At 44.7% G+C, this 16,149-nt stretch overlaps 1 protein-coding gene across 2 annotated transcripts; it reads right to left on the reverse strand.

The window, feature by feature from the left end:
* Nucleotides 1–390: 390 nt before the first annotated feature.
* Nucleotides 391–15,739, reverse strand: LOC311150056 (microtubule-associated protein RP/EB family member 1-like). Of its 2 annotated transcripts, none has more exons than XM_084187302.1 (7): nucleotides 15,688–15,739; nucleotides 13,833–13,956; nucleotides 13,473–13,618; nucleotides 12,435–12,633; nucleotides 11,983–12,092; nucleotides 11,694–11,846; nucleotides 391–3,120 (listed from the first exon to the last, which is right to left on the reverse strand). In XM_084187302.1, the coding sequence occupies exons 2-7, from the start codon at nucleotides 13,951–13,953 to the stop codon at nucleotides 3,070–3,072; spliced, it is 780 nt and encodes a 259-aa protein (XP_084043428.1). In that variant the 5' UTR covers nucleotides 13,954–13,956; nucleotides 15,688–15,739; the 3' UTR covers nucleotides 391–3,069. The 2 variants fall into 2 exon arrangements, with proteins under 2 accessions (XP_084043428.1, XP_084043427.1); XM_084187301.1 differs by lacking the exon at nucleotides 15,688–15,739 and adding an exon at nucleotides 14,843–15,229.
* Between the last annotated feature and the right edge of the window lie 410 nt (nucleotides 15,740–16,149).

Below are 16,149 nucleotides of genomic sequence, written 5' to 3' on the forward strand. Positions count from 1 at the left end.
TGGCTAGACAGACATCTCATCACTCCATGCACATACCAGGCCTCTGAAGATGCCTTCTTCATCATCTTCATGTTGGTATTGCTGCCCTGGGCAGAAGTACTTCCCATGACTAACAGTAGGCCATATGGCTGTTTTGTTGTTGTCTCAAGGTTTTCAACAATGGAGTTTCACTGAATGATTGACATTCCAGAACAATGCATGCTCTTTATGATGTCACAGCAATGGAATTCCAATCTGGCAAGTTGACCTGGAAATGGTCATGTGAATTTCAAATTCTGAACTAGGATTGCTTGTTTGTGTCAACCCAATAACCGTATACCTTTTCTGCCATATTTCACACATTGCACCTTTATATTAGAGCTAAAAATAAACAGCCAACAGAAGAAAAAATTCTTAGAAATACTGTTTTATTGTTTGTAATAAACTTGATTCAGCAAATACGATTTAAGAAAATAAATCAGAAAAAATAAAACACATTTCCCGCTGAAATAGAATGTATCGACAGAGAGAGAGAGACAAAAAAGGAGAGCAAAGGTGGCAGATGGCCCACAGTGTACAAGAATGTCGTCGGCACAGATTGTTGAGAAAGTCACAGGGGAGATCTGATGAGCTCCACTGATCTTTCACACCCCAAAAACAAGGGCTGCAAGGGCTCCTTCTAATAACCACGCTAATCATTCAAAATATATATAATTATAAATCGGGAACCAAAAAGCTAACAGGGAGTTGATCGAGGTTAAAGTTCAAGATTGGCACAAGGTTAGATTGAAAGAGGCCATTGAGTCTCCCTTGCATATAAAATGCACTTTACAAAAACAATGGCCATATTCCAGACTGACTACATTGCAGATGCCTGTCAGATCTCACAACTCCTGGATAGGTGTTTAATATCAGCAAACCACATCATATGACATAGAAAACTGATACCAGACTGCGCATTCGATGACGTTGCACACAGCCATTGGTTGAAGCAATGCAACACTTCGAATGTAGTCTGCCTGGAACGCAACCAGTGTTAAGATTTGTCTTGGCAAGACCCAAATACCCACTAAATCAGCCACCAGGCTAGTTTAGTCATCAAATAACAAGCTAGATTCAAACAAGACAGTTACGTTTTTAAACCTTCAAGCCAATATCACTAATTTCTGGACTCAACATAGTTAACAAGGATAAACAGTCACAATGATTCAATGTGTCAAATATACACATTCATGTCCCAATACATTTTGGAAAACTGTTTTGGACGTGGTAATCCCAAAAAGTTGACAAATGAAATAAGGTTGGGGTCCTGAAGAATGCAACGAGGACCAAATCTTAATAGAAAAAATAAATAATTATAATATTACAACCAGGCATCCCCATTTAGTAAGGTTTTTGCATGACATTCAAACTTCCTTCATTGCCCTGTCAGTATCTATTAGATTCTAAGGCCTAGAAAGGGCCCCTGTTATGTACTCCTAATTATCGGAAAGGTCATTTCTAGGAGGGCATTTCAGCCAACAGTTGGGTGGCACCAGTTACATTAAGTACACCAATAGGTTCAGAACACTTCAATGAACCATCAATTATATAAAAATGTAATTGGCCTTTGTCAGAGCATTGTATTAACTGAAAGAACAAAAATCTATTCAACAGCTTAAATACCCAAGCTTCCGCCAGATTCTCTAGAAGTCTATTTCAGAGCAGCAGAAAGAAAAAAACAATAAGAGCTAAAATGACAATCCTTTAAAACGTATTACAAATATTTGCCAAAAAGAGAGTACATCAAAGTCACATATGTAGGTTATGAAAAGTATAAGAAAAAATGCATTTAAGAATAAGGCAATTCATAAAACCTATAAGATCTTGGATCTTCTGGCGCAGAGACTGGCAGTTTTATTTGCGTATCAGCGTTTTGGGCCTAGAACCTGTCAATGGTGCAGTGGCTACATAATCAAAACAGATTCAAACGCAAGACAGGAGTGTGTTAAAACATGCCACAGAACCAGGAGTTCAAGAAAAAAATGGAGAAGGTAGAAAACAGAAAGAAAAACATCACAGTCACCTTTTGCATTCCCTAAGAAGATGCATTAGACACTAGAGGCGCTAAATCAAGTTAAAACTTTGATCCCCTGCCAACTGAAGAATTTTAGACTGGGAGAAATGCCAAAAAACCAGAGCAGGTAATTTGGGATGCGCTTGGGACCAGAGAGTTTCAAGCATCCACAGTGCCCATGCCTTCCAACATCCAAGAGACAAACAAAACACATAAATCACGCACAAAGTATTCTACCATAAGCTTGTAGTTTCTAACATGTTTCTTCATAACTACTGTCAGGTTGTTATGTGCTGTCCGAGAATTGCAGCCACATTAAGAGACGTTGGGCTGTATCGTTAAGAAAAAACTCCACTTTCCTGGAATAAAGAATTGCACCATTTAAAAAAAGGTTAATCTCCAAACAAGAGGAGACCAAATGAAAGAAGTGAAAACAACTAGGTTTGGGGGATATGAACAGTTGTGGTTAGTGAAGAAAATAAATGTCCCACAATCACTACATTAAGTAGGAACTCAGACAAAGGGAATTTTCTCAGACCCAGAAAACAATATACACGTGGCAAAGACAGTGATAATTTAGGAAACTAGTAAAATATAATGTACAAAAGTGAGTGCAGGTTCCAATGAACTTGTAACTCCAATTCCCGGAACAGACAGAAATTGAGGGGAAAGACCAACAAAACACAAAAAGTGTAATCTTACAGATGGACAAGATCACTCATCTGGACCCAAAAAGAGCCAAAATGGCTGCCATCTTCCAACACTATGTTTATATGGACCAATGGGACGAACGGGAGAAGTGATTTCAGAAGAGGAGTAGGTACTTCACACACTTGACTTATTTCAACTTGATTTTACAGACCAAAAAAAAAATGTTTTAAATACAGTCCATTCAGAGACCACACAATGCATAACATGATCCGTTTTTTGGTGGGGGCGAAACGTAGTTCGAGGATGGGAGCTGTTGTAGCTGATTGAAGGGGTTTGGTGGGTTGAGGGGTTGTATTAAAAGTTCCATGATCCAGTCTTGAATGTTAGAATTCCTCCTGGTCCTCTGACTCAGCATCCGGTATGACAAAGCCCTCCTGAGATCACAGACAGATGGATGAAGAGGAAGATATCTGGTTAGATATTAGGTTATAGGACTCTACGTAGTGGAAATACACTCAAATTGAGATCTAAGCCTGACCTGGGTCAAATACACTACATGGCCAAATGTATGTGGACACCCATTCAAATTAGTGGATTCGGCTATTTCAGCCACACCCGTTGCTGACAAGCACACAGCCATGCAACCTCCATAGACAAACATTGGCAGTAGAATCGGCCGTACTGAAGAGATCAGTGACTTTCAACGTGGCACCGTCATAGTATGCCACCTCTCCAACAAGTCAGTTGTCAAATATACACTGCTCAAAAAAATAAAGGGAACACTTAAACAACACATCCTAGATCTGAATGAATGAAATAATCTTATTAAATACTTTTTTTCTTTACATAGTTGAATGTGCTGACAACAAAATCACACAAAAATGATCAATGGAAATCAAATGTATCAACCCATGGAGGTCTGGATTTGGAGTCACCCTCAAAATTAAAGTGGAAAACCACACTACAGGCTGATCCAACTTTGATGTAATGTCCTTAAAACAAGTCAAAATGAGGCTCAGTAGTGTGTGTGGCCTCCACGTGCCTGTATGACCTCCCTACAACGCCTGGGCATGCTCCTGATGAGGTGGCAGATGGTCGCCTGAGGGATCTCCTCCCAGACCTGGACTACAGCATCCGCCAACTCCTGGACAGTCTGTGGTGAAACGTGGCGTTGGTGGATGGAGCGAGACATGATGTCCCAGATGTGCTCAATTGGATTCAGGTCTGGGGAACGGGCGGTCCATAGCATCAACGCCTTCCTCTTGCAGGAACTGCTGACACACTCCAGCCACATGAGGTCTTGCATTAGGAGGAACCCAGGGCCAACCGCACCAGCATATGGTCTCACAAGGGGTCTGAGGATCTCATCTCGGTACCTAATGGCAGTCAGGCTACCTCTGGCGAGCACATGGAGGGCTGTGCGGCCCCCCAAAGAAATGCCACCCCACACCATGACTGACCCACCGCCAAACCGGTCATGCTGGAGGATGTTGCAGGCAACAGAACGTTCTCCACGGCGTCTCCAGACTCTGTCACATGTGCTCAGTGTGAACCTGCTTTCATCTGTGAAGAGCACAGGGCGCCAGTGGCGAATTTGCCAATCTTGGTGTTCTCTGGCAAATGCCAAACGTCCTGCACGGTGTTGGGCTGTAAGCACAATCCACACCTGTGGACGTCGGGCCCTCATACCACCCTCAGGAGTCTGTTTCTGACCGTTTGAGCAGACACATGCACATTTGTGGCCTGCTGGAGGTCATTTTGCAGGGCTCTGGCAGTGCTCCTCCTGCTCCTCCTTGCACAAAGGCGGAGGTAGCGGTCCTGCTGCTGGGTTGTTGCCCTCCTACGGCCTCCTCCACGTCTCCTGATGTACTGGCCTGTCTCATGGTAGCGCCTCCATGCTCTGGACACTATGCTGACAGACACAGCAAACCTTCTTGCCACAGCTCGCATTGATGTGCCATCCTGGATGAGCTGCACTACCTGAGCCACTTGTGTGGGTTGTAGACTCCGTCTCATGCTACCACTAGAGTGAAAGCACCGCCAGCATTCAAAAGTGACCAAAACATCAGCCAGGAAGTATAGGAACTGAGAAGTGGTCTGTGGTCACCACCTGCAGAACCACTTCTTTATTGGGGGTGTCTTGCTAATTGCCTATAATTTCCACCTGTTGTCTATTCCATTTGTACAACAGCATGTGAAATTTATTGTCAATCAGTGTTGCTTCCTAAGTGGACAGTTTGATTTCACAGAAGTGTGATTGACTTGGAGTTACATTGTGTTGTTTAAGTGTTCCCTTTATTTTTTTGAGCAGTGTATTTTCTGCTAGAGCTGCCCCGGTCAACTGTAAGTGTTGTTATTGTGAAGTGGAAATGTCTAGGATAAACAACGGCTCAGCCGCAAAGTGGTAGGCCACACAAGCTCACAGAACGGGACCGCAGAGTGCTGAAACTTCCAAACTGCCTCTGGAAGCAACGTCAGCACAAGAACTGTTCGTTGGGAGCTTCATGAATGGGTTTCCATGACCGAACAGCCGCACACAAGCCTAAGACTACCAAGCGAAATGCGAAGCGCCGCCATTGGACTCTGGAGCAGTGGAAATGCGTTCTCTGGAGTGATGAATCACGCTTCACCATATGGCAGTCTGACGGACAAATCTGGATTTGGCAGATTCCAGGAGAACGCTACCTGCCCAAATGCATAGTGCCAACTGTAAGGTTTGGTGGAGGAGGAATAATGGTCTGGGGCTGTTTTTCATGGTTCAGGCTAGGCCCCTTAGTTCCAGTGAAGGGAAATCTTAATGCTACAGCATACAATGACATTCTAGACGATTCTGTGCTTCCAACTTTGTGGCAACAGTTTGGGGAAGGCCCTTTCCTGTTTCAGCATGACAATGCCTTTGTTCACAAAGCAAGGTCCATACATAAATTGTTTGTCGAGATCGGTGTGGAAGAATTTGACTGGCCTGCACAGAGCCCTGACATCAACCCCATCGAACACCTTTGGGATGAATAGGAACGCCGACTGCGAGCCAGGCCTGATCGCCAAACAACCAGAGCCCGACCTCACGAATGCTTGTGGCTGAATGGAAGCAAGTCCCCACAGCAATGTTCCAACATCTACAGGAAAGCCTTCCCAGAAGAGTGGAGGCTGTTATAGCAGCAAAGGGGGGACCAACTCCATATTAATGCCCTTGGTTTTGGAATGAGATGCAGCATGTGTCCACATACTTTTGGCCATGTCGTGTACTTTTCAAACACTTGAGCAGCGTTTGATTGGGTTTGCCTGGCACAAAACAGAACTAATGGAATAGTCCCAAAAGTGCAAACAAAGCTAAATCAATCACACCAGTGTTTTGACATTTATTTGACGCAGGTCTGATCTAAGCATTCATGAGTTTCGAACAGAATGAACCAAATCATGCATGGCCTGATGGAAAGAAACTGCACAAGCTGTATGAGCATACTTTAGCATTCCATTTGAGCTACACACAGAGCAATCGGAAAGTATTCAGACCCCTTCCCCTTTTCCAAATGTTGTTACGTTACAGCCTTATTCTTAATATACACACAATACCCTATAAATGACAGTAAATACAGGTTTTTAGATTTTTTTGCTAATGTATTAAAAATGTAAAACAGAAATACCTTATTTACATAAGTATTCAGACCCTTTGCTATGAGACTCAAAATTGAGCTCAGGTGCATCCTGTTTCCATTGATCATCATTGAGATGTTTCTACAACTTGATTGAGTCCACCTGTAGTAAATTCAATTGATTGGACATGATTTGGAAAGGCACACAAATCAAATCAAATTGTATTAGTCACATACACGTGTTTAGCAGATGTTATTGCGGTTGTAGCGAAATGCTTGTGCTTCTAGCTCCGACAGTGCAGTAATATCTAACAAGTAATATCTAACAATTTCACAACATATACCCAATACACACAAACCTAAGTAAAGAATGAATTAAGAATATATACAGTACCAGTCAAAAGTTTGTACACACCTACTCATTCTAGGGTTTTTCTTTATTTGTATTATTTTCTACATTGTAGAATAATAGTGAAGACATCAAAACTATGAAATAACACATATGGAATCATGTAGTAACCAAAAAAAGTGTGCAAAGCTGTCATCAAGGCAAAGGGTGGCTATTTGAAGAATCTCAAATATAAAATATATTTGATTTGTTTAACACTTTTTTGGTTACTACATGATTCCATGTGTTATTTCATAGTTTTGATGTCTTCACTATTATTCTACAATGCAAAAATAAAGAAAAACCCTTGAATGAGTAGGTGTGTCCAAACTTTTGACTGGTAGTGTACATATGGACGAGCGATGTCAGAGCGGCATGGACTAAGATACAGTAGAATAGTATAGAATACAGTATATACATATGAGATGAGTAATGCAAGATATGTAAACATTATTAAAGTGGCTAGTGTTCCATTTCTTAAAGGGGCCAGTGATTTCTAGTATGTCTATAGGCAGCAGCCTCTAATGTGGTAGTGATGGCTGTTTTAACAGTCTGATGGCCTTGAGATAGAAGCTGTTTTTCAGTCTCTCGGTCCCAGCTTTGATGCACCTGTACTGACCTCGCCTTCTGGATGAACTCCTGAGTGGCGCAGTGGTCTAAGGCACTGCATCGCAGTGCTAACTGTGCCACTAGAGATCCTGGTTCGAATCCAGGCTCTGTCACAGCCGGCCGCGACTGGGAGACTCATGGGCGGCGCACAATTGGCCCAGCGTCGTCTAGGGTAGGGGAGGGAATGGCCGGCAGGGATGTAGCTCAGTTGATAGAGCATGGCGTTTGCAACGCCAGGGTTGTGGGTTCGATTCCCACGGGGGGCGAGTATAAAAAAAAAATGTAATCACTAACTGTAAGTCGCTCTGGATAAGAGCGTCTGCTAAATGACTAAAATGTAAATGTAAATGAAAGCGGGGTGAACAGGCAGTGGCTCGGGTGGTTAATGTACTTGATGATCTTTTTGGCCTTCCTGTGACATCGGGTGCCGTAGGTGTCCTGGAGGACGGGTAGTTTGCCCCCGGTAATGCGTTGTGCAGACCGTACCACCCTCTGGAGAGCCTTGCGGTTGCGGGCGGTGCAGTTGCCGTACCAGGCGGTGATACAGGATGCTCTCAATTGTGCATCTGTAAAAGTTTGTGAGGGTTTTCGGTGCCAAGCCAAATTTATTTAGCCTCCTGAGGTTGAAGAGGCTCTGTTGCGCATTCTTCACCACACTGTCTGTGTGGGTGGTCCATTTCAGTTTATCAGTGATGTGTACGCCAAGGAACTTGAAGCTTTCCACCTTCTCCACTGCGGTCCCGTCGATGTGGATAGGGGGGTGCACCCTCTGCTGTTTCCTGAAGTCCACGATCATCTCCTTTGTTTTGTTGACGTTGAGTGAGAGGTTATTTTCCTGGCACCACACTCCTAGAGCCCTCAACCCCTCCCTGTAGGCTGTACCGTCATTGATGGTAATCAAGCCTACTACTGTTGTATCGTCTGCAAACTTGATGATTGAGTTAGAGGCATGCGTGGCCAAGCAGTCATGGGTGAACAGGGAGTACAGGAGTGGGCTGAGCACGCACCCTTGTGGGACCCCAGTGTTGAGGATCAGCGAAGTCGAGGTGTTTCCTACCTTCACCACCTGGGGGCGGCCCATCAGGAAGTCCAGGACCCAGTTGCACAGGGCGGGGTTCAGACCCAGGGCCTTGAGCTTAATGATGAGCTTGGAGGGTAATATGGTGTTGAATGCTGAGCTATAGCCACTGAACAGCATTCTTATATAGGCATTCCTCTTGTCCAGATGGGATAGGGCAGTGTGCAGAGGGATGGAGATTGCATCGTCTTTAGATCTATTGGGGCGGTAAGCAAATTGAAGTGGGTCTAGGGTGACAGGTAAGGTAGAGGTGATATGATCTTTGACTAGTCTCTCAAAGCACTTCATGATGACAGAGGTGAGTGCTACGGGGCGATAGTCGTTTAGTTCAGTTACCTTTGCTTACTTGGGTAGAGGAACAATGGTGGCCATATTGAGGCATGTGGGGACTGCAGACTGGGATAGGGAAAGATTGAATATGTCCATAAACACACCAGCCAGCTGGTCTGCGCATGCTCTTAGGACGCGGCTAGTGATGCCGTCTGGGCCGGCAGCCTTGCGAGGGTTAACACGTTTAAATGTTTTACTGACTTCAGCCACGGAGAAGGAGAGCCCACAGTCCTTGGTAGTGGGCCGCGTCGTTGGCACTGTGTTATCCTCAAAAGGGGGCGAAGAAGGTGTTTAGCTTGTCTGGAAGCAAGACGTCTCGGCGACAGGGCTGGTTTTCCTTTTGTAGTCCGTGATTGTCTGTAGACCCTGCCACATACGTCTGGTGTCTGAGCCGTTGAATTGCGACTCCACTTTGTCTCTATACTGACGTTTTGCTTGTTTGATTGCCTTGCGGAGTGAATAACTACACTGTTTGTATTCTGTATATTCCTAGTCACCTTGCCATGATTAAATGTGGTGGTTCGTGCTTTCAGTTTCGCGCGAATGCTGCCATCTATCCACGGTTTCTGGTTAGGGTAGGTTTCAATAGTCACAGCGGGTACGACATCTCCTATACACTTGCAGATATACTCAGTTACGGTATCGGTGTATTCGTCTAAATTATTTATTTTCGCAAGCTACCCGGAACATATCCCAGTCCGCGTGATCAAAACAATCCTGAAGTGTGGATTCAGATTGTTCAGACGAGCGTTGAATAGTCCTTAGCACGGGTACTTCCTGTTTGAGTTTCTACCTATAGGAAGGGAGAAGCAAAATAGAGTCGTGGTCAGATTTTCCGAAAGGAGGGCGTGGGAGGGCCTTGTAAGCATTGCGGAAGTTTGAACAACAGTGGTCTAATGTTTTAGCAGCGTGGGTACTACAGTCGATATGTTGATAGAACTTTGGCAGCCTTGTCCTCAAATTCGCTTTGTTAAAATCCCCAGCTACAATAAATGCAGCCTCGGGAAATGTGGTTTCCAGTTTGCATAAAGCCCAGTGAAGTTCTTTGAGGGCCATCGTGGTATCGGCATGAGGGGGCATATAAACGGCCGTGGCTATACCGGAGGAAAATTTGATTGTGACGTATTCTAGGTCGGGTGAACAAAAGGACTTGAGTTCCTGTATGTTACTACGATTACACCATAAGTCGTTAATCATGAAACACACACCTCCGCCCTTCTGCTTCCCGGAGAGATATTTATTCCTATCTGTGCAATGAACTGAGAATCCCTCTGGCTGGACCGAGTATCCCGAGAGAGCCATGTTTCCGTGAAACAAAGTATGTTACAGGCCCTGATGTCTCTCTGGAAAGAAATCAACTGAACATGTTTTATTTTTTTTCTCCTTTATTTAACTAGGCAAGTCAGTTAAGAACAAATTGTTATTTACAATGACGGCCTACACCGGCCAAACCCGGACGACGCTGTGCCAATTGTGCGCCGCCCTATGGGACTCCCAATCACGGCCGCTTGTGATACAGCCCGGAATCGAACCAGGGGGTCTGTAGTGACGCCTCAAACATTAGCGAGTAATATACTCGGAAGCGGTGGGTGGTGTGCGTGCCTCTTAAGTCGAACCAGCAGGCCGCCTCGAGTGCCTCTCCTCCGCCGGCTATGTTTTGGGTCGGCCTCTGGAATCAGTTCAATTGCTCTGGGGAGAGCGAACAAAGGATCTGCTTCGGGGAAGTCGTATTCCTGGTCATAATGCTGGTAGTTCTGGTGCGTTACTGCCGCTCTGATTTCCAATAGTTCTTCACGGCTGTATGTAATGACACAAAATATTTCCTGAGCTAAAAATATACAAAAATAATACATAAAAAACAAAATAGCGCAAAGTTTCCTAAGAGCTAGTCGCGAGGCTGCCATCTCTGTTGGTGCCATCAAACACATGGCTATATAAGATCTCACAGTTGACAGTGCATGTCAGAGCAAAAACCAAGCCATGAGGTAGAAGGAATTGTCCGTAGAGCACCGAGACAGGATTGTGTTGAAGAACAGATCTGGGGAAGGGTACCAGAACATTTCTGCAGCATTGAAGGTCCCCAAGAACACAGTGGCCTCCATCATTCTTAAATGGAAGAAGTTTGGAACCACCAAGACTCTTCCTAGAGCTGGCCACCCGGCCAAACTGAGCAATTGGGGGAGAAGGGCCTAGGTCAGGGAGGTGACCAAGAACCCGATGGTCACTCTGACAGATCTCCAGAGTTCCTCTGTGGAGATGGGAGAACGTTCCAAAAGGACAACCATCTCTGCAGCACTCCACCAATCAGGCCTTTATGGTAGAGTGGCCAGACGGAAGCCACTCCTCAGTAAAAGGCACATGACAGCCTGCTTGGAGTTTGCCAAAAGGCACCTAAATGACTCTCAGACCATGAGAAACAAGATTCTCTGAATGTCCTTGAGTGGCCCAGCCAGAGCCCGGACTTGAACCCGATCTAAACATTTCCAGAGAGACCTGAAAATAGCTGTGCAGCGATGCTCCCCATCCAACCTGACAGAGCTTGAGGGGATCTGCAGAGAAGAATGGGAGAAACTCCCCAAATACAGATGTGCCAAGCTTGTAGCGTCATACCCAAGAAGACTCAAGGCTGTAAACGCTGCCAAAGGTGCTTCAACAAAGTACTGAGTAAAGGGTCTGAATACTTAGGTAAATGTGATATTTCCGTTTTAATTTGTTATAAATATGCAAAAATGTCTACAAACCTGTTTTTGCTTTGTCATTATGGGGTATTGTGTATAGATTGATGAGTGAAAAAAACGATTTCATCCATTTTAGAATAAGGCTGTAACGTAACAAAATGTGGAAAAAGTCAAGGGTTCTGAATACTTTCCGAATGCACTGTACATGCCATTCCACTGACAGAATTTTAAGAGGCTATCGGCAGTTGTTTGAACCGAAACACATGGGCTTAAACCTAAAAAAGCTGAAGTGACCCGTCGAGGCTTTGTGTGTAATGTTGACTAAACTCACATCTGTGGCGTAGAGTATATCCACGATCCTCTGCAGCGTGGGGTCACCCTCTCCTTCCTTCTCTTGGCAGATGAGCTCAATGTTCCTCAGTTTGCCAAAATAAAAGTCCCTCTCCTTCTCCATGTCCTGGATGGTGGACTTCAGTATATTCACCTAGGGGGAGGGAGATGGGCAACAAATGATGCAGTCTGTATATCTCTGAACTTTGGCTAGAATTTCAGTCAAACCAGTTGTTATTATTTCTAACACGACAGGGCACATCAATTTATGAATGGAAGGATGACAGTACCTCCTGAATGAGTTCTGCCCGCTCCTCGTCACCTCCGCCAGCCCCTGGTCTCCGCGCCAAGCTGGGCGCTATTTTGGGTGCTACCTTGGCAACTGCTGCCCGTTGGGGTGCTGAGGGGAACAAGCAACCAATCAGAAAAGAGATGGGGAGAGGTTGTTATTAAGAAGCTCAGTAGGTTTCAGTATGGAAAGACAAGTCACCTCTAGACTGCTTACAGAAGCCATTTCTTGCTGCAAGTCAGTGTTTCTCCTACACTATTTCCATTCTACCCTCAAACTAAAACAATTTTGATTTTGTTGCTTTCAATTGACAATTTTAGCTCAAGAGGTCTCAAGATGTTGATTTTGGGGCCTTTGTGCCCCGCCTAGAACATTATGTAGGGGAACCACTCCTAAAAAGTACAGTGAAAATATATATAAAAACCATTGCACAGGCTCAGCCACCACTCTCACCAGCGTTGAGGACCTTCTTGGGCTTGTTGAGGGCCGACATGGCGGGGCTGGACATGGGCATTGTGTCTTGGCCCTGGCGAGCATCCACAGGGTCATACTCTTTCCCATCATAGTTGGCATCAAAGAACTTCTTGAACCACTGCACAAACTCAAAGTTGTCCTGGAACTTGCTTTTTATCAACTTGTCAACAGGGATGATCTTGGGAAGAACAAAGCACGAGGTACGTGGATTCAACACCACAAAAATTGATTAAATATGGTGGATGTGCACATCATACACAGTTGATTTAGACTAAACATGCATCACAGATGTAGTGACTACCGTTATAAATGCTGTCGGAATGTGGATATAACACACAGAGACTAGGAGACAAGGACCGTCCATTTCTATGGGACTTTGTCATGATACTGGACTGGAGAAAATCCAAACTCTCGCTCTGAAGTTTTTTGCTCTCTGTCTCTCTCACACACACACACACACACACACACACACACACACACACACACACACACACACACACACACACACACACACACACAGGAGAGCACTTCACTGTGCAGTAGCCGAAGTCAACAAATACGCCATCCAACTACTGGATGAGAACTAATGACTAACAGAGTGGAGACTGTATAGGATGCCAACAGTTCTCTCTGCGGGCACAGGAAGGTCAATATCAGTGAGCCACTGTAGAGAGAGGTCATGCTAGCTCAGCAGTAAACACAATTAGCAAGCAGTGGCAGAGAAGTATACAGCAGCTGACATCATTGGTACACACACACTATGGGCAACTCTGATATGTGTAAATCCAAATGAGAAGCTAAAGATTAGGATATTAGGATTAGAGAACATGCTGTTGTTGAATTGTTTTCATGTTACAAGCCAACACATGGTAAAGACAGGAAGCAAAAGGATAAATAGATGAATATGCTTCAAAAGCAACCAGTTCAAAAAATATAATCAGCCCGGCAAATAGAGCTCTGGATGTACACTCTAGAGCCTAGGACATGCTGAGAGGGAAAATAGAATAGCCTACTTACTTTGTCGACACCCATTCTTTTGAAGCCAGCTTGCAAAATCTTGTAGTTGTGAATGAATTCGTGCTCTAGTTTTGCAGCAAATTTGACTTTCTTCAAAGGCACACAGCCGGGGAAGAGCATGTCCATGAACTGGCAGTAGGCCGCACCTTGAGAAGACAGGCACACCAGGGGTCAACACAAATGCTATTGAACTATTCCTCTTTGATCACATATATATTGACACTAAAGCAAAGTAGGCTACACCTTTAGGCTACATCAATTACAGGATTTACTTTCATTTTCCCCAACTATAAGCGATCTCTGCCTTATGATGTAATGCAAGAACAAATGCAGTTGTGCCATCCATAACCTGCCAATTACCTGAACATAACAGCTCTATCTTAGTAAGGTTGATCTGTAACGATTCGTTGATCCATGCAAGCATATCATGACGACTCAAGTTGTCACTGCACACTGAGGTTGAGTAAACGTTCACAGCCATTTTCTGTTGAAGTACAAATGAGAGAAGGTGAAATGTTGATTTCAAGTTTATGTCACGTTAGGAAAAAGCACACAGGTGATTATTTTTTATTAGGATATTTCTATGCCATATAATAATGTCAGAGGCACAACAGGTGGGGGACACACCTAGTACTGGTGAAAAATCTGTCGATGTGCCCTTGAGCAAGGCACTTAACCCTAATTGCTCCTGCCAAATGACTAAAATGTAAATGTAAATGTACTGGTTCAGTGGATACCATTCCTGAAATGAAGGGAAATTATCATGGTCAGGAGATGAGTTGAAGAAAGCTGCAGCCAGTTCTGCTACGGTTCTGTTAACCAAAAACGGAATCACTGCTGAACACTGGCTAACTAGCTAACTATATCAGATAACTAATTAGCTAGTTTAGTTCAGTTGGACTAGCTTCCGTAACGTTAGGTAGTTAACTTAGACGTCTTGGTGAGCGGAAATTACGAGGAGGGAAGTAAGGATTGTCTTGCAGATGTAAGTTAACGGCGTTAGCTACCTAGCTAGCTAGCCTAAGACAGTGAAGCTAATCGACAGCAGAGTCCAACGTTAGTTAGCTAGCTATAACATGAAGTCTGCTTGTAATGAAGGAGTTACTAAGTTACCTACTAACTAAGTTGTAATTTTCAACCTAGCCTACTAACCTAGCTAGCTAGCTTATCGAGCTAGATAGCTAGCAAAGACAAAGTAACGTTAGATAGCTACGTTAATATGTTATATATTAATAGTGCGCAAACTATCGGTAGCTGGCTTATACTGGATGGCTAACCAGTCGTGCTAGCTAGCTAGACCCCCGGCATAGAGAGGTGCATTCAATCCAACCCCGGGCTCAATGGCAAATATTGCTGTATAAATGACTTACCCTGTTTTGGCGTAGGTGTTGCCAGTATATTAATTCAACGTAAACCTTATCTCATATAAATACAGACGTCAACGTTTGCTGCTCCTTTCTTCCCCTGCTAGCCAGTTCAGTCCAGAAATCTGCCGGCGGAATGATTTCTTTAAGCGCAACTGCGTGCGCTTGTTTTCAGGTCAAAAGACTCCAAGACGTAAAGTCTAGACTGCAAAGTCTAGACGCATGCTGGAGCTCACTGGTGGATATGGGCAGAGATGGATAACTGGTCCAATGAGTGTCGAATTTAGTTAACAAAATATGTAATGGATTATTTGCTACGTGTGGTTTATTTGATCAAATATACGTTTCGTAATGCTTAGTTCCGTTGTTACGAGTGTACTGATATAAGTAGGATACGTGACATCCCAGCAACTTTGAAAAAATATCGGAGTTGTGCCTGACATCGCACTCGTATCTGCCCTCTCATTGGCTAGAATGGTCCCACCTGTTATTGCCTCCTGCCAGTGTTGCCAATTTAGCGACTTTGTCGCTATATTTAGCGAGTATTCATACCCCTCTAGCAACACATTTTTAAAAAATCGACTAGCGTCAAATCTAGCGACTTTTTCTGGTGTTAATGGAGACTTTTGGAGACTGACGTGAAAGCACGTATCGTTCTTACTCTTCTCAACGAGCAGCGGGTGCTGCCGTGCCGTGGGCCCCACCCCGGCCTCCCGTCCCCCCGTCCCCGTCCCCCCCGTCCCCCCCGTCCCCGTCCCCCCCGTCCCCCCCGTCCCCCCCGTCCCCGTCCCCCCCGTCCCCCCCGTCCCCCCCGTCCCCGTCCCCCCGTCCCCCCGTCCCAAAGCACTCACAGGCGGCCCAGTCCTCGCGCAGCAGTCCCTCCCAGCTGCAGTCAGAGCAGGAGATGTTCACCCCTCCACGTCCAGACTGCAAATGAAGCCGCTGCTGGCTGATCCCGCCCTGGCTTACATTCAGGGCAGGATGTAAATGTAAAATGTTCTTTGTCTAAAATAAATCACTGCATTTGACTCACACAGCCTCAGTCACTTACTCACCTCGTCCACTGTGTGTGTGCCTCTCTGTGACATAAGCTAAACATCTAACTGGCTAGCTCATCATGTCTGTGGGATTCAAACCCTGAATTCAAAGGCTGGTTGAAGCTGTTTATTGGAGATGATACACGGGCACACTGCCTGTATTGTAAGGCTGATGTAAAAAACACATGACAACTCAAAAACATACTCAAAAGGCAAAGCCTGTATAACAGTTCCACCCAAAACAAGCTTGAGGGAGAGCAAGTAGATCCTCTTAAG

Source organism: Coregonus lavaretus, assembly GCF_964263955.1.
Source record: "Coregonus lavaretus genome assembly, chromosome: 22".
Lineage (NCBI taxonomy): Eukaryota > Metazoa > Chordata > Actinopteri > Salmoniformes > Salmonidae > Coregonus > Coregonus lavaretus.